Raw genomic sequence first — 17832 nt, forward strand, 5'->3', positions numbered from 1 at the left:
TAAATATCCATGTTTTCAGATAATATAACTTACCTGTAAAAAGTGAGTCTGGTCATATGTCACACAAAAATGCAATGCCGGTAAAAAAAAAAAGAAAAAAAAAAAAAAAAAAAAGGATTCACCCTCTTAAAGATTTCTTCTCGTTTAGCTTTTTTGCTGCACTTAAACGTTTCAGATCGTCAAACAAAGTTCACTGTCAAAAATAAGCTGTCGGAAGTACAGAATGTAGATTTCAAATGATTATGTATTTTATTGACAGGAAAGAAAATCTACCCAAACCAAGGTGGAATGATGTGAGAAACTAGCAGCCCTCCTTTTAAACTGAGAATTTATTGAGATTATTAAGATTTTCTGGGAAGCTGAGTCCAACTTCAGCAGCCATGCGCAGGTCTGATTACCATCAGACCTGCGAAATGAAGAGATAAAGAGGACGTGCCTGACAACATGAAGTAGGCTAAACGATCCCAAAAACAAACACACCGTGTCTCAATCTAAAGAAAAAGAAAACATGAGAAACAGAGGCTTATGAACTGTGGTGAACCAGAGTCAGAACCATCGTCCACTACTGGAGAAAACACAAAGCAATGGTGAACCTCTCTGGCACAAAAGGCCCACTCGCCTCAGCGTCATCAGTACCAAGGTGGATTCTACCGCTAACTAAAAACAAGCCCAAGTCTCGCTGAAATATAGTACAAACCAAAAGTTTGGACACACCTTCTCATTTCAAAGAGTTTTCTTTATTTTCATGACTATGAAAATTGTAGATTGACACTGAAGGCATCAAAACTATGAATTAACACATGTGGAATTATATACTTAACAAAAAAGAGTGAAACAACTAAAAAAATGTCTTATATTCTAGGTTCTTCAAAGTAGCCACCCTTTTTCTTTGATTACTGCTTCACACACTCTTGGCATTCTCTTGATGAGCTTCAAGAGGTAGTCACCTAAAATGGTCTTCACTTCACAGGTGTCCACTGTAAGGTTTAATAAGTGGGATTTCTTGCCTTATAAATAGGGTTGGGACCCTCAGTTGTGTTGTGCAGAAGTCAGGTGGATACACAGTTGATAGTCCTACTGAACAGACTGTTAGTATTTGTATAATGGCAAAAAAGAAAGCAGCTAAGTAAAGAAAAAGGAGTGGCCATCATTACTTTAAGTATTCATAGTCATGAAAATAAAGAAAACTCTTTGAATGAGAAGGTGTGTCCAAACATTTGGTCTGTACTGTACATCTCCATGATCCCAGAGACTTTTGGAAAATCTTCCCTGGTCTGGCAAAACAAAAATGGATCCACGCCTTTACAAGAGATTTTGGAAGGTGTGTTTATCGCTACATTGGCCGTAAAAAGCTGCACAGCAAAGCGACACCGCCCTGACACTGAAGCACGGTGGTGGTAGTGTGATGGTAGGGGACTGCTTCGCTTCTTCTGGACCTGGACAACGTGCATGATGGCAGTGCCAGGGGTGGTGCATGCAGTTCTTAGGTTAGGGGCCACTTACTTTTCACATTTAGCTTACAATAGCCTTTCCCCTCAATAACTAATGTGTTCACTCAGGTTCTCTCTGCCGGACATTAAAATGTATTTGAAGGTACGTTTTCTCTAAGCTGTCGTCGATTTGTTCTCACTTTGACCAAAGAACACAAGAGGGAGACGGTGAACATCAGGAATTCTGTCTGCTGCTCAAAGCTTTGAGATAGCATAGAACTGTCCTTGTATTATTAATGAAAAGCACTATTTTCTTCTATTTAAAACAACAACAACATGAAACCAGAAATACAGTCTAGACCATGGGTCTTCAACGTTTTCCAGGCAATGGACCCCCCAAACTGATGGCGAGATGGAGCGGGGACCCCCTAATTATATATATTGTATAAAATTGTGTTATATCAAACTGGTCCTATAGTGCCATGTGTAAATGTACCTTGTTATTGTGCATTCAATACTAAGATACTCAAATAATACACAGGTTCATATATTCATGTTTTTATTTTAAACATGTGCGAGGCACAGTGAGTAGGGTGGCCATGCCACTGCCATTTATAAACATAACATAACACAATAAACTGATACCTGCCAAGATCAACAATGTCTGTCAATTGCATGTAATCATGCATAAAGACATTTGAATTTAAAGACATTTCAATTAGTGGAAAAGAATTGCAGGGGGGGGGGTGTATAAAAAAATGTCTAATCAACCAAAACGTTCGCGACCCCCATGCAGTACCTCCGCGGACCCCCTAGGGGTCGCAGACCCCCTGTTGAAGACCCCTGGTCTAGAGGTTGTGAGCGTAGTATTCTGTCTACAACGGAGCGACCAGCACAGTCACCAGATCTCAGTCTGTAAGAAGAACCCATCGACCCAGTCCATCTTGTGGAAGAAGCTTCAGGAAGGGGACATTTCCTCTAAAAATTATTATTTCACGTACAAATCATTTGTTCTAACCTTGTCGGTGTCTTTACTTCGTTTTCTGTTGATTTTGCAACTTGTCTGACTAATAAAATGTGAGTTTTCTTGGAAAACCATGACATGTTTTGGGTGATCCCAAACTTCTGAGCGTTGGTTTAAGCTTCTGAGTTAAACTCTTGTATGGTTCCTACCGAGGTGATGAGTTTATTACAGCCTGCTGCAATGTTCCAGACCCTTACAGGCACATTTACCCTGCTTTGATTACAAATTCCTTCCGACTGCCAGGATCCCTGTTTGGAGGTGTTGGCCTGTTATTGGGACTCCCACTGAAATAAAAAAAAAAAGACAGACCCTACCATCTCATGATCCTATTACTAATATTAGTGTCAATGTAAACAAGCTATCCCTCACCATCTGTGTGTTTTTAGCTGATGGGAGCAGTATGAGGAGGACGGCTGTCAGATGGAGACCTTATATCCATCTGATGTCGGTCGACTTCAGTAAACAGAGAAGAATTCATGGCGGCTCACGTCTACATTAGATAGCGCCCGTAAAAAACCCTCACCACTGGGCCTTGCTTCACACTTTAATAAGCCCAATTCCTCCTCAGTTAGCTCATAGTAAACATCAGAAGCATCGCTGGCCGACAGCCTGTCAGGACCTGCGGCGTCCTGGAACCCGGCTCTGGAGCCCTCCAGCTGTTCCACGTACGTACCCTGCCCCGGCTTCCTGGAAGGGAGCTGTTCTGATAACGACCGTTTAGGCTGGGATGTTGTTGCAGAAATACGTCGGCATTAGCATGCAGTGCAGCCTTCTGCTTTAATCGACATAACTCTTTCCTTTGCCGGAGAGATTTTGTAATTAGCTGTAAATTGTCAGCTAATGCTTCTGTACGCGTTTAACTCATGGCCAAATGATCTTTCTAGTGCAATTAATGCTGTAGTCTTGTGTCCCGGTATCAGTACAGTGCTGTGGAAAGGTGTGGGCCTCCATATAGTTTTTGTTTTATTATTTTTGCCCCTCCCCCCCCCCCACACGCCTCCCCGAGTATTTCAGATTCTCAGTTATTAGACAACAGATCTTAATATCAGAGAAAGATAACCGGGCTGCAGGTTTCAAAGGACAATTTCTCTCATTGAGGTAAAAACAAAAAAAGCTACCCTAAGCCATCGGCCTGAACGTGAAAAATGAATCATCCCTGACCCTCAAGATGGATCCTAACACCTTTGGCAGCAGCAATGGCCGCTGAGTTGTTTGTGATAATTGCCAGTGAGTCTTTTATGCCACCGCGGAGGAAATACTGGCCCGCCCTTCTCCGCAGAATCGTTTTAATTCAGCCACATTAGAAGATTTTTTTAACGTGAACAGCCTGTTTAAGGTCACGCTAAACCAGCTCAGTCGGTTCTATAGGTCCAGACTTTGACTAGGCCACTCCAAAAGCCGTCCTCCTTTTTTTTATTTTTTATTTTATTTCAGACGTTCAGGTGGCTGGACAATATTCTTTTGGACATTTTGTTTTGTTTCCTCAGGTTATCTTTGCCTGATATTGAAACCTGTTTGATGATCTGAAACCTATAAGGGTCCCAAATAAAAAAAAATAAAAAAAACAATAGAAGAAATGCCTTTTCACAGCACTGGAAGCTTAAATCTTACAACATGGCCTGATGGCTTCTTTGTCCCAACCCACAAAGCTCTTGTTGTTTATGTTGATTAGCTTTGTGCTTGTAACTCAGTACCCGTACGGAACATGGTTAACAGGACGGGTGTAATTTGCACTTTGAAGACGATGAAGGAATGACAGCGCCGACCAGTTGGTGTGAGGGTGCAGCCGCTAGAGGAAACCACTGGTAAGAGAGGCCGTTTGGTTTAAATGTCTTTATATTGTCCGAATGCTGTAAACCTCTGCTGCATGCAAATACTGCAAAGGAAGCAATCTGACTTTGCATGTTTTCAGATGCAATACCTTCCCTGTTGATGTTCAAATGTTGCACCCCGCCCTAAGTATTGCCTGAAGGAACATGTGTCACAAACAGATAACTCAGACTGCCGAGCAGGGGTAGAGCAACGTGTGTTGGTTCCCGACACGGCCCAGGGGCCTTCCATGTGCAGTTTGTCTGCAACTCATCAAAAAGGGTTGATTTTTCAAAGAACACGCTTCCTGTTCCTCAGTGAAAACCGTCAGTTTTAGCACAGCGGAGGATCTGTGATGCTCAGGGCCTGTCTCTATGTCAGAAAACCCCGGAAACGGGTCGTCACTGGGTGTTTCAGCAGGATAATGATCCAAAATGTCTGGTCCAATCAACATGAAACAAGTTCACCAGACAAATCCAGACGGATCAAAATCCTTTAGGGTGACCTGAGGAGAGGCGAGCAGAGAGGACCGGGCTTTGTAAAGATCAGCGGTCACTCGTTATGAATAAAAATGCTATAGAACAGGTTCTGTCCTGTTAGCAAAAGCAACTTGAACAAACTGTTTATAAAAGAGATACCGACCGCAGATCAGATTGTGGTTACAGTTTCCTGATATATCAAGGTTTATACAATTGGGATGAAAGATGAATGTATTTTATTTATTTCTCCCAGGGATGCTGTCAGCATATGAATGTAGGATTTGTGCAAATCTGCATTCGCTTCTCAACGTATGTGTAAAGCTGCTCTCATACTTTAACATTTGAACCCAAATTTTAGACCAAAGTCTAAACATTTACCTTTTTTTGTTTCATGCATTTCTATTATATTATGTTTTAAATAAATATATATATTTGAATGTGTGCACTTTAAACAGTTTTTTTCCCCCTGACAGAATTGACTGTGTAAGGGTTTTGCTGTTTCATTTCGAGATTCAGTTGTACACTTCTACTTTGGTTTCGGTTAGAGGAGAAAAAAAAGCGCGTGGCTCCTCCTGGTTAGTTGTAGACCTTTCAAACTGCAGCAGCAACCACAACGAGCTATCGGTTGTGTGCACACTGGAAAATAAAACGAAAATGCCGTTTTTCAGTATCTGCTGCAGCTGCTTCGGCCTGCACCAACGTATGCACGGTTGTGAGAAGTTTCTGGTTTCGTTTCTGGCACCGAGCGCGTAAAAAAAAAAGAGAGGCTGCGGTGGGTACATCTGGGAGGGGGTGAGAATTGAGGAAGCGAAAATGAAATCCAGTTCGAAGATCGTCTATACGCGTTTAGATGACTGGATCCGTTCGAATAAATATACGCATTTTTTTTTTAAACCAAAGAAAAACTTTTCTTATATCAGTATTTATGAACAATTTAAGCTTAAACCATGCGAATACGCTGTTAGAGAAATATTTAAACAGAATGCAGGACCTCACGTGAAGAAAATGTCAACTCCCACGACAAGAATAACAGCGAATATATAGGTCAGAGTGAGCCCTCTTCGCATTTTTCTGGGGAGCGCGCAAAGGATCTTCCGGGACTCTGCTCGAGACCGAGCTGAAGCGAGAGCTTGCAGGGGGATTTCCAGCACGCGCCCCGACTTCCCGAAGCAGTCGTTGTTTTGCTTTCGGTCTGAAAGCAGAAACAGAAATAAGCCACCGGCACCATCTTTTTTTTTTTTTTTTTTTTCTTCCACTGTTGCAGTTTAAAGCCTCCGGCTACCGGGCGCGTTACACCCCGACAAGCGGCGCCGAGGAGCCACAGGCCGTCCAAGCTGAGAAGGTAACAGTTGTTATTTCCGCATAATAAAAGCTGCTGGGCTGCGAGCGCCGCAGCCATACGCAGGCGGCGACTTCCTACAGGGACGACATGACAGCTCCCTAGCTCGCTCTGTAAGCGAAAGTACCTCTGGATGGTTTTTTTTCTTTCTTTTTTAGTTTTTGTTCGTTGGCGAGGTAGTGGATTTATTTTCGCTTTTGGCTCGGTTTGATTCTGGGTCAGCCCGCTTGGCAGGCAGCGGGCGGACAGACCGCGGTAAACTTTTGACCTGACCTCCGCCGCTAGATTGAAGGCGTCCAGGACGGCGGAGCTAGAAAAAAAAAAAAAGCTAAGGTTTAGCGTCGCTTCCACGCGAGCGGCTCAAACGTGCTCTTTTTGCTGTCGTGTCAGTTTTTAAAAACGACTATTTTTTCCCCCCTCTCGGTGTATGAGCAATAAACCGACCTTTGAGTCACACCGGGGACAGAGCCGTGTTGTCTCTGCCCCACTACCGAGAACGGATGAGGGGTTTCCCAGTATGCCTGGCTCATGGGCAGCCTGGCAGCGGCGGAGGATCGCATGTTTCTGCGGGCTTGACGAGCCAGCTGGACAAAGGTCGTTTCAGCATGGTTAAAGTTTGACTAAAAAAAAAAAAAAAGTTTTTATAGAAGGGATTATTTTTCCTCTTCTGCTGGATCCGGCCAGAGATGAGTCATTTTTTCGGACCGCGGTACCGGAGTCCGGTTCTGTGGCTTGCTTTCTGCTCGCACCTGGCTGCCAGGGAGCTGTTCCGGTGCTCTGCTGGCACCGTGATCCCCAGGCAGGCCTGCTGGACTTTGAGCCGGTCCGGAACCAGCATGAGCTTTCGGGCTGGGGGAGAACGTTCTCCTGGGGTTCTGTGTCTGTGTGTGTGTGTGTTTTTAAAGGAAGTACGCTGTAATTGTTGTCTTGAGTTTGATGTCATTCTTCCTTCCGTGTTTGTTCCAGGGTTGATGTTTTTTTTTTTTTTTATAATTTTTGTTGTTGTTGTAGGATCAGATTTCTCCAACCCAATATCAGGCCGAACTTCTTATCTGCTGTGTTTTACAGCATCTCTACCGTCACAAACGAAGTTAAACAGAAGCATCTAAGCTCTACAGCCGTGTGCCAGGTCAGGCGTAGACTACTTTTTAGAAAATGGGGTTGTCGGTGTGAACGCAGTAGCTGGAGATGCACTGATCGGGCTCCTTCGGCCCGATATTGACTCGTGGTTTCCTCTGAGGTCAGAGCGACTGAGCATTTCCCAAAGGTTTTGTTTTTCTTTCTAAGATTTGTGACGCAAATGATATGGGGAAGTGCTGCAGGTTCTTCACATACGTGGTAGTTTTGAATAAAACAGGAAATGAAAGAAAGCACTAGCTACTTCTAAGTTACTGCATGTGTCTGTGTCCTTTTTATTGATTGCCGTCTCATAGAATAATTAACATCTTCTTTCTGACCGTCTGCGTCTCCACCTGCCCGCTCTTAGGTCACCATGCCCGTGGAAAGAATGAGGATGCGGCCGTGGCTGGAGGAGCAGATCAACTCCTGTCAGATCCCAGGACTGAAGTGGGTCAACAAAGTAAGTTGCCGCTCTGGTAGTCTCCCGCGGACTTGAGCAGTGCTTTTTTTTTTTTGGGTGCTGACCGATCGCTGCCGTCTTTAGGAAAAGCGGATCTTCCAGATCCCCTGGATGCACGCGGCGCGACACGGCTGGGACCTGGAGAAAGACGCGCCGCTCTTCATGAGATGGGCCATTCATACCGGTAACCGCCTGCTGCGCGCTTCGAGCTTCTCCTTTCCTGTGGGGTTTCAGTCTTAAGCCTGACCGACACCGCTCTGATGCTGTTGCAGATGTAAAAAACAAAAAAACAACAACCATCTATTGGTTTGGAAAACAAAAAGGTAACGGCCAACGGGTTTGGATCCAAACAGGGGAGGTCTCTCCTTCAGGCGTTAGATGTTCTGTATGCCTCAAATAAGCAGGGATGAAGGACAACCGTACACTGCCCTGCAGAAGTATTCACACCCCTTCAACCTATTTACATTTTGTCACACCAGAACCACAAAGACCAACATATTGTGATGAGATTTAAACAGAAACACACCAAAACACTGCAACGGTGCATGTGTGAGGTGGAAAACCACTGAGCACACTGCTGCCAGTGTAGTGGTGCTATCATGGATGGATGGATGGGGGGAGGGGGGGCTAAAGACACATTCACACCACAAAAAAAAAAAAGAACAAAAATTCTTTTTCACCAATCTGTTGGTCTTTCATCTAAAATCCCAGTGAAATGCATTTATCTTTGCGTTTCTAACGTGACAGAATGTGGAAAAAGCTGAAGGGACGTTAAAACCTTGGCAGGGCGCTTTAGATACGCACTGATGCGTGAAGTAGTCGGCTGAAGGTGGTAATTACCGTCTAATAAACCCGCAGACTGTCACCCGTTTCTGAACTGCACGCCTGTTCTCCGCGCTCCAACGCTCCTTCCAGCGAGCCTCGGCGCAGAGTCCACGCGGCTACAGTGTGACCCCCCCTCCCGTTGTCGTTGCAGGGAAGTACCAGCCCGGCGTGGACCGTCCTGATCCAAAGACGTGGAAGGCCAACTTCCGCTGCGCCATGAACAGCCTGCCTGACATCGAGGAGGTGAAAGACAAGAGCATCAAGAAGGGAACTAACGCCTTCAGAGTTTACAAGATGCTCTCGTTCACGGAGAGAAGCTTGAAGAAAGGTGAGAGCCTCTCGTTTTCTGCTAAACCCCCCCCCCTCAGAGGTGGCGGCAGAGGGTTTTATTTTTCCCCTAAAAGGGTCGCTCTCCTCACTGCTGTCTCCTTTTAGGAAAGAAGAAGGCGGACAAGGAAGGAAAGTCAAAGGGAGGCAAAGAGGTAGGTGAAAACCTGAGCACCGCGGCTACGACATAATGGAGGGGGATGTTTTTCTTGTCGGCGTGTCACAAAGTTGTTCCTCATTTCTCGCCGCACACCTCATGTGTAAACTTGAACCCGCACCAGATCCAAATCTGGCCTCCGCGGCCGGTTCGGCGGCGTGTCGGTCATCGCTGGGATTCTTCCCTCGTGTAGCTGCCGTCGCTCATGCCAAGACGGAGCAAAAAAAAAAAAAAAAAGACAACAACACTTCTGGAGAACTTAGTCAGAGCGTAGAGGGAAAGAGAAGGAGGAGGGGGGGGGGGGGGGGGAGAGAAAGCGGCTGACTTGAACAATCGGCTCTCCTTCCTGTTCCCACATGATGCAGAAACGCTCGGCGCTCGATCAGATAAGAGGCCGGGCCGCGGTGGGAGGGATGGTCGAGGCGTGTCTGCTCTGTTTTTGCAACTTGCTGCAAGCTTCTGTTCCTGCGAGTCGTGGACGAGTTAAGTCAAAACAAAGAGGGACACAGACAGAGACGGAGGAATCGTCCCCATTTAGCGATGTTCATCGAGCTCCTTCCTGTTTGCAGGCTCACCTCCGTCCACGCCGCTGTGCGGACGACGCTCAATGGCGTCTGCACTTTCTAGCTGAAGTATTTATACCCCACTGTTTGTTTTTCCCACAGTCTCTAAACCACAAACACCAGTGCGCTGTAGTAGATGTTATGAAATAGACTGAGAAGAAGTGGTGCGTAACCGTAGAGTTGAATGAAAGCACCGCTCTCTGTTTAGTTGTCTTCTCCCAAATAAAAAAATCTTGTGTCGTGTGGCGTGGATTCGCGTTTAGCCCCTTTTCTCTAATGCCTTCTATGAAGCCGCGTTGATCCTCCTGGAAAATGACGTGTGTACATGTGTAAAGGGGTTCCTGCTTTTTCTGCTTCAACGGCCGACTTGTGTCTGGCTCCACCGCAGCCTCTTATCAGTAGCCTCCAGGATGATGGAGGGGAGGTGGGGGGTGGGGGGGTTGCACTGCTTCGTCTTGTCGCTCCACTACTTATTAGCCGCCTGAGCCGTCGCTGATTCGTACCGCGGCAGAACACAGCGTTGTGTCATTGGGCCGTTTGCGTCCGTGAAGCCAATGTTTAAGCAGATGGCGATCGCTGATGTTGTCCAGGGGGTTTCCTGCTTCACTGTGTCCCACACACTGAGCTATATTATACACTGGAGTGCTAATCACCGTCTGTTTGAACGAGTCGCTTTGAAGCCACCAGCCGCCATATTGGTACTCCCTATTTTCCCCCAGTAACTAGGGAATATGTGTGCTACAGCATCGAATAACGAGGATTTTCTCATGTTCAGGGGGGCTTAAGACTTTTAAAATGTCAAATGCCATATACTTTTATGTTATGTTCTAAAAATATCAAGTACTGAGAAAGTCATGTGCTGAAATATTTAGCATTTTATTCATTTAAATATATATATAACATTTATAAATATATAAATAACAATATACAAAAACATATATTTACATATGTATACATAGATATACATATACACATATTTATATATACATATATATATTTAATATGAATAACATGTAAAATATTTCAGCAGCTAATTTCCTAGTAGTTGATAGTGTTAGTACATCCACTGACTGTAGAATTACCTGTGAAACGTTTTCACTCAGCCAGAAAACTGATTGTTGTTGCAAGCAAATCCTATGGGATTCTGTGAGAGTAGGGAGTAGCAAGATGGCGGCCAGTGACTTCAGTTTTTCGGCAAAATCAGCACTCCAGTGTATTATACTTGTATGTGATCTCCTGTGTGAACTGAATTCATACAACTTAAGTGTCCTGCACGCGCAGTAGAGGACGAGATGACATCACACGTAGCAAGCGTCCTCAGTGTTTGTGGAAGTAAACATGGATTATAATGCTGTTGCGCTTTTTGCGATCTTTAATTCCTTTTCTAACCGGAGCTTTCTCTCCATTGACTGCTCTCCTCGTTGTTGTCCACCATGGGTGTCGTTTTTCTTCCCGCTTCTGCACAGCAGGACGCAGAATAGTGACGTTTGTCGAGTATCGGTGACGTACAGGTCGGATATATGTGACCTGGCCATACAGACACAGGTCGCATTTGAAAAGATCAGATTTGTATCAGAATCAGGACCACATGTCCAAGTGGCCTGGGTCACATTTGAAAAAATCCGATCTATCTGTGTTGTTCAGATTGTCATGAAAAAATCAGATTCAGGTCGCATATGGGCAAAAAAATCGGAATTGGGTCACTTCAGGCTGCAGTGTGAACGTAGACACCTGCATCGCAGTGTTAGCTTAGCATGTAGCTTAGCATGTAGCATCGCTCAGCGTCTAGTTTTTTTTCCTCATCAGACAGTATCTTCTAAAAACATGTTAGCGTTTGTCTTGTCAGTAAAGAGCGCCTCGCGTGTTTTCCTCCGGCTGAACTCGACATGTTTGCAGAGTTTGGACTTGCAGCATCAGCTCGTTGTTGGGATGAGCGGCTGCAGGGAGGAGCTGAGGCTCTGTTGCAGCGCTGACAACTTGGGCAAACGGGAAGGGGTCAGTTTATATGGATGTTGACGCTATGAGTAATTTTTTTGCTAGTGTTGATCATATCTGTACATCGGTGACGTGGACAACCTGGTCCCAGGGCAGCCGGTGCTCACACCAGAAACAAATGACATTGTCCAAAATGTTCCCAGAGTAAGGGATGCGCAGGTGGGAAAGGGGACATGTATTTTACAACTATTATGGATTAAAGCCAGATGCAGGACAATTCTTTAAAAAAAAAGGTTTGGGGTGGCTGGAGACTTCTAGTTTTCAAACACTATTGGAGAATTTAAACACCGTGCACTAATTTACCCGTTAGCTGGGTATGCAGTCTTTCTCTTACAGCTTAGGCCGCGCCGCATCTAAACTTGACTAAAGCCCACCTCCTCCTCCTCCTTTTCTTTTCAGGGAGCCTCTCTGTCCCCTAACTCGACTTTTTCCGAAGCCTACGCCGGCCCCATCGACTGCTCCAGACAGGCAGCGCTGAAAGAAGAGGCGCTGGAGCTGACGGTGACCCACAGCGGATCAGGTACCGCCCGCCGCCATGTCGTCTTAGTTCCCCGTGTGCCAGCCCAAATTCTTCCTTGTGCCGAAGTTCAGCGTGTGTTTACTTTACGGAACGTGTTTGTGCAAACCGAAGCGCTCCACAGTTCAGCCGGGGAGCACGTGATCCAGAGCGAGCAGCTGCCCGACGTGTGCCAGACGATCGAAGTGACCACCGAGAACGAGGAGCAGACCGTCAGCTCCTCCCACTCGTACCCGCTTCAGATCTCGCCGGTGTCTTCGTGCTGCGGTGAGCCGCCGCACACAGGCACATCCTCCCTCTCGCCGCTGCATGCTCCGCTGGGTGTGGGGGTGGGGGTAACCTCTTTTCCTGCTTAGTGGTTTCAATCCAAACACAAGCGTTGCTTTTCCTCACCTCTAAATCTGATGGCTTGCTTCTGTTCCGCCTGAGCAGCTGGCGGCGGCGTGGCTCAGACGCTGAACTGATCACCTTGGCTAAACGGGGAAAGCACGCGCTCCTGTCCGTTTCCTGAATATACCTCTCTCTCTTGTCAGTCCGAAAACATTCTGAACCTTTTAAAAAAAAAAAGGATTTTTTTTATTGTATTCTTATGTAACAGGAGATAATTGCCCCTTTGTTTTAGTTGCTAGCTGTTTATCTTATCTGTGTTCCCGGGCCTGCCATTCAGGCCGAGCTGGCTCTATCAGTTGAAACTCTCCCTGCCCCGCGCGCGCGTTAGCTTGCGCAACCTGTGCTCGGCGCCAGCGTGCGCCAGCTCGGCGCGGGGGAATTTCACGGCCCCGTGGGCTCCTCTCAGTTTCCCTAACTGCTCGTCTCTTCCGTCTGCAGGCAGCGACACGGAGAGCGACACAGAGGACAACAAAGAGGTGAGTCTCACACTTTTACGCTCTGGAAAGGGCGCCGAGTGAATCAGCGGCCGGACCAGTTCAGGGCCAAACAGGTTTTTACCTGCTTCCAGCGTGTTGCTCAAACAGGGTGTGTGTCTTTTTTTTTGCTTTTGGCCTTGACTGTGACAACAGTTTTGGGGGAAAGTGGGCTTGTCTTCAGTTAGCGGCGCGGCTCCGAAACCTGTTGGCAAGTCGACGCTTTGTTTTGCTGTTGCGCGTAGAGGTAGGTGTGTGTGAGCGCGCGCCTTCCTGTGAGGTTGCAAAAGAGCGAGAAAAGGGAGGGCTCGGTGAGGAGAGGCGCTGTCAAACATTAACAGGCCCGTCTCTGCTCGTCCCCGGCGGTCGGGCTCCTCTCGCCGTGTGCACACGGAGCAGGAAGAGCGCGCGCTGCATGCCGACCAGGCTGCGACGCAGGGGTTCACCTGGGGTTCGGCTCAAAGACAGACTCGCTTTTAGCCAGCTGTTCCGACGCTTAAATATTTACACTGAGTCACAGGTGTTGATTCAGCTGCAAGGCCGTTTTAGCTCCGGTCGCGCAGGTCCTTCTAATAGTTCTCACACGCCTTGAACTTTACTCCTTTTTTTTGGTCACGGTCCAAAAGCCAACGGCAGGGCTCTTCATCGGGATTGTGTCTGACCCTTAACCACCAGTGGGAGCAAAGGGACACAGAAAGGTCCTCCTTACACTGATACCCCTGTGAAGAAATTCAGCGCAGCAATATATCCCACTTTTCCCCCTTAAAGAGCACGGTTCAGTCTAGGGCTGGACCATATAAAACAAAAAGCATGTCGATTTAAAATAGAAATCATATTGATCGATATCGATAAATATCAACAAATACAAAAAACATGTGTTTTAAGTGCAGCCCTGGCCATTTATGCAGTTTCTTAACCTAATTTCAGATGGAGAATACACAAATACTGAATTCAAACTCAACCCTTTATTCAAGCAACTTTTTACCAAAACTGCTAGTATTTAAAAAATGGAAAACAACAGATGCTCTCTGAACTCAGCAGTCCTGTGTCTGGGTTTGTGATTGGTTGGGAGGATGTAATGACTGTGGTATTAACCTACATGATATGCTAGAATGCAAAAGGAAAGAAAACTGTTCTATTGAACTTTTATTTACCCTTTTTTTTCTATCATCGATATACGCCTATCGATCGATATATATTGTTATTGAATTATCGTCCAGCCTTAGTTCAGTCCACCATCTGAACTCAGACCCACTGAGACTCGGCTGTCTCCCTGCACCGACAGATGTGAAGCAGAGCGTCAGTCAGAGAAGCAGCAGCGACCCGCGGCAGCTCAGGTGGGAACAGCTGTGAACAGGACAGCTGTTACCTGTGCACCCCCCAACTCTGGCCTTTATGGCAGGAAGAGGAAATTCATGGGTGAAAAAAGCAATGAGAGGCTGCATCACAAAATTTATCTGGATATATTTTTCTTTTTCTAAAGTAATTCTAGAAAGGTGCCTCTGAATCAAAGCTTTATCCCAAATGTCTCACAGGTAAATTTTTTAACAAAGAGACATAGATAAATATGAGAAAGAGCTGAGAAATAGCCTACTGGAACACATAAAAGTGTGTTTATAACACAACGTAGACCATCGGGATATAAATGGTGTAGTCTCATCTTATGTCTCCTTAAAAAAAATAAAATAAATCTTGATAGTTTTAGATATATTGGCCAGCCCTATTTTTAGGTCACAATGTGAAAAGATGGGAGGAAATTCAGGGTGTGTGAATACTTTAGTAAGGAGCTGTGTAAGTACAGTGCAGCGCAGCACCGTGTCACATCAGCGTGCGTTAGCAACGAGCCACCATCTTCACCAAAAAGACGCATTTGGCCTCCTCTTCCTCTTTTCACTCTCCCTGTTTTCACCTACAGGCGGTGGGCCTGACGTGGAAGCAGGAATCCCCGTCGGTGCTCCGGATCCCTCCGTGTTCCCTCCCCGGCATGGCCACCTTCGTCAGCCCGAGCAAGCCCAACTTCAGGGTGACCACCCTGAAGGACCCCACGCCCCTCATCAGCTACCACATCGACGGCTGGACGCCCGCCCGCACCCACAGCCCGCACTCGCCCACGCCGAGCAGCCACGCCCACGAGGCGCGCGCCAGCGTCATCAGGAAGACCTCTGACGTCACGTCCTCCTGACCTCTGACCTCAGACGGGGGCGTGTCACTGGGCATAGGAAGGACAGAGAACATTTGGTTTTTCCACCAGGGTGACGTGGACCTCCAAACCCTCGGTTCACTTTAACATCCGTGTGGATCTTCAGTTCTCCCAGTTTTCTACTGACTAGCGCTCAGCTGGCTTCACAGGTCCGCCCAGTGTGTGGGGGAGAGGGGGCGGGTTCTATGGTCTGCAGACCACTTTTACGTGAGGGGGAGGAAAGGACCGTACGGACCCCCCTCCGTGTGCCACTGGCGCGGCGGTTGGCTGCCGCCTAAGTAGCTTAAAAATGGCTTTCAGTAGCGAGAGGTTCTCAGCGTTTTTACAGCTCCACTTACCAAAGATGATTTTAAGGCAATCCGTTATTTTTGACCAGCTTCGTGTTGCTGCAGCCTGTCTGAAATCACGTCCTCCTGTTCTTTAGCTGCGCGGCCTTCTTGAACTGTCCCCCCCCAATCATGTCGCGTCTCTGTTTCTGCCCAGGCTGAGCGCCTAACTGCAGTTCAGGTCAGCAGATGAGACGTCAAAGGACTATTTATATTCTCCGTCAGCGGAGAGCAGGCCGCCCGGATGTGCCTGCCTGCCTGCCTGGACCTCAGGGCACCGGACTCAGAGCGCACTCATGGATGTCAGCAGGCGTCCCCCCCCATCCCCGGTGTCCTCTGTGTACATAGCTCGTTTGTTTGTGGGTTTGTGATCGCTTTAGCACCTTCCAAACAGCACTGGTGTGTGTGTGTGTGTGAGTGTGTGTGTGTGAGCGCGAGAGACGGGGAGCAAAGCTTTACTGCAGATATGTGCCTTTTTGAGGGTGGGGCTGCGTTCGCACTAGTCCTGAGCCTCACGCTGGGGAAACTGTGAGGGAATCAGCAAAACGGCAAGGTTCTTCATATAGAAATATGTTTCTTCCCCCTGGCAAGTTGGGGTTCAGATTAGTTTTTCATTCACCTGCAAAGAAGTTTGTCTGTGACAGGAAGTGAAAAGGCATCAAAGGATGACCTTTGCGTTTCATCACTTCTGTGGAATCCTCATCATGGCCGGCGGGTTTGTGGCCTGCCCACTTCGTTTATCGAGCGCGTTTAAATACGGCCTCCGTAGCACTGCACAGTTGTGATATGAATAAGTACGTCTCCACTGGGGTTTAGACAGGTTAGTCTTGGGTTTTATACACATGGGTAATTGATCCGACCATCTGTTGGGAGTAGAGCCTCATTCAGCCAACTCTACCTTCAGAAGAGTCCTGCGCTGCGTTTGGTGTCCGTGGCACGGCTGTCGGATGGGTTTCTGTCCTGTAAGCGAGGGAATCCACCACCGGTCTCCTTTCAGCCAGCTGACCAGTAGCGTGCAGCTATAATAATAATAATAATAATAATAATAATAATAATAATAATAATAATAATAATAATAATAATAGAACATCATTGATCTCACAATGGATAAACTCACTTCTGCATCTTTACCCATCCCCTTGGGGAGCAGTGGGCTGCCACTGTGCGGCGCCTGGGGAGCAATCAGGGGTTAAGGGTCTTGCTCAGAGACCCAGAGTGCAGGCTGTGCGGATCGAACCAGGTACTTGCATCCTTCTCTGAGTGCAAGTGCACTGCTCTAACCACTAGGCCACCACTCCCCTATGATGCTGCTACCCAGCCAGAGAAAACACGGGTCGCTCAAATACAACCTTCAAAGTGGAGGAATGGCAAGATGGCAGTCCCTGAACTCGCGGCCGGACCTCGTTAAAGCTTGGTACCGGCAGCCGGGCCGTGCCTGCTTCAGGCTACCTGCGCTTTAGTCCTCTAGGACCACACAGCTAACCTGGCCAGCCACATTGATAATCTGTAGGTCAATCTGGGACCGCTCCATTTGAATCCGTTTGGTGAAAGGAGAGAGTTTCAGCAGAACTCTCTGAGCTGATTGGGTGAAGCGACATCTAGTGCCCGCCTACCAAAGGTTGGTTTTAACCAATCACGGTATCAGAAAGTAAGCAGCAGCCGCTATGAAGGTAAGCTAGTCAAGGCATCTCTTGTTCTATCAAAGAACAAATCATGGATTCTGACAGAACAGATGTGACAGCAGCAGCTACGCCTAAGCCGCTCTTAAACCTGCCTTAAACCTCAATACTACAACGTGATTGGCCCGAACCGTTTTCTGTTCGCACACAAACGGTTGAGGCCGGAGCGGTAATCGACGGATTGTTGCGTGTTTTCGCGCGCACAAATGCCTCGAGAATCCATCTTGCTGGCCAGGTTAGCACACAGCTGGGAGCCGGCATCAAGTCACTCTTGTGCCTTTTATGAGATCCCTATGTGGATATGTTTAATTAAAAAAAATTTAAGCATCACTAGACTTCCTGCAACCCCAACTTTATCTCCCTTTGTCTTGTACAAAAACTCCCCAACAAAGAACTGCTCTGGAGGTGTTGGCCCCTGCTGATGAGGCTATAGGAGCAGGTGTTGAGGGTAGCTAGCAGCTAGCGGGCTAAAGCCCAGTCAGCAGAGCTCCAGCAGGAAGACGGCGGGGCCTCCGGGAACCAAACTCCTCCAGAGCGTAACACTGGATTCACACCACCGCCACGCTGATTTCATACAGGGACTCACTGGATCAGAGGGAGTTTTGCTTGCTTGACTGCAAATCTTTCATATGTGCCTTTTTCTTATTACTCAGCGACAGAAGGCTGCTGTTGCATGGCTTTAGCCTGTTGTTACAGGCCGTCAGTCCTGCAGCGGGGGAT

At 47.1% G+C, this 17832-nt stretch overlaps 1 protein-coding gene across 2 annotated transcripts; it reads left to right on the forward strand.

Annotated features, from left to right (window-relative positions):
* The first annotated feature begins 5831 nt into the window (after nt 1–5831).
* irf2 (interferon regulatory factor 2) lies at nt 5832–16488 on the forward strand. Of its 2 annotated transcripts, none has more exons than XM_021311066.2 (9): nt 5832–6084; nt 7568–7660; nt 7745–7844; nt 8637–8813; nt 8921–8967; nt 11927–12047; nt 12159–12311; nt 12873–12910; nt 14823–16488. In XM_021311066.2, the coding sequence occupies exons 2-9, from the start codon at nt 7574–7576 to the stop codon at nt 15087–15089; spliced, it is 990 nt and encodes a 329-aa protein (XP_021166741.1). In that variant the 5' UTR covers nt 5832–6084; nt 7568–7573; the 3' UTR covers nt 15090–16488. The 2 variants fall into 2 exon arrangements, with proteins under 2 accessions (XP_021166741.1, XP_012708891.1); XM_012853437.3 differs by lacking the exon at nt 5832–6084 and adding an exon at nt 6093–6194.
* Nucleotides 16489–17832: the final 1344 nt, after the last annotated feature.

This window comes from Fundulus heteroclitus, chromosome 23 (genome assembly GCF_011125445.2).
Source record: "Fundulus heteroclitus isolate FHET01 chromosome 23, MU-UCD_Fhet_4.1, whole genome shotgun sequence".
Lineage (NCBI taxonomy): Eukaryota > Metazoa > Chordata > Actinopteri > Cyprinodontiformes > Fundulidae > Fundulus > Fundulus heteroclitus.

Excerpts from the sequence above, each read along its gene's own strand:
- irf2 (XM_021311066.2), top strand. The coding sequence starts at position 7,574 with ATGCCCGTGGAAAGAATGAGGATGCGGCCGTGGCTGGAGGAGCAGATC. Across the intron at positions 7,845-8,636 it reads GAGATGGGCCATTCATACCG|GGAAGTACCAGCCCGGCGTG; the intron begins GTAACCGCCTGC and ends TTGTCGTTGCAG. Across the intron at positions 12,048-12,158 it reads GGTGACCCACAGCGGATCAG|CGCTCCACAGTTCAGCCGGG; the intron begins GTACCGCCCGCC and ends TGCAAACCGAAG.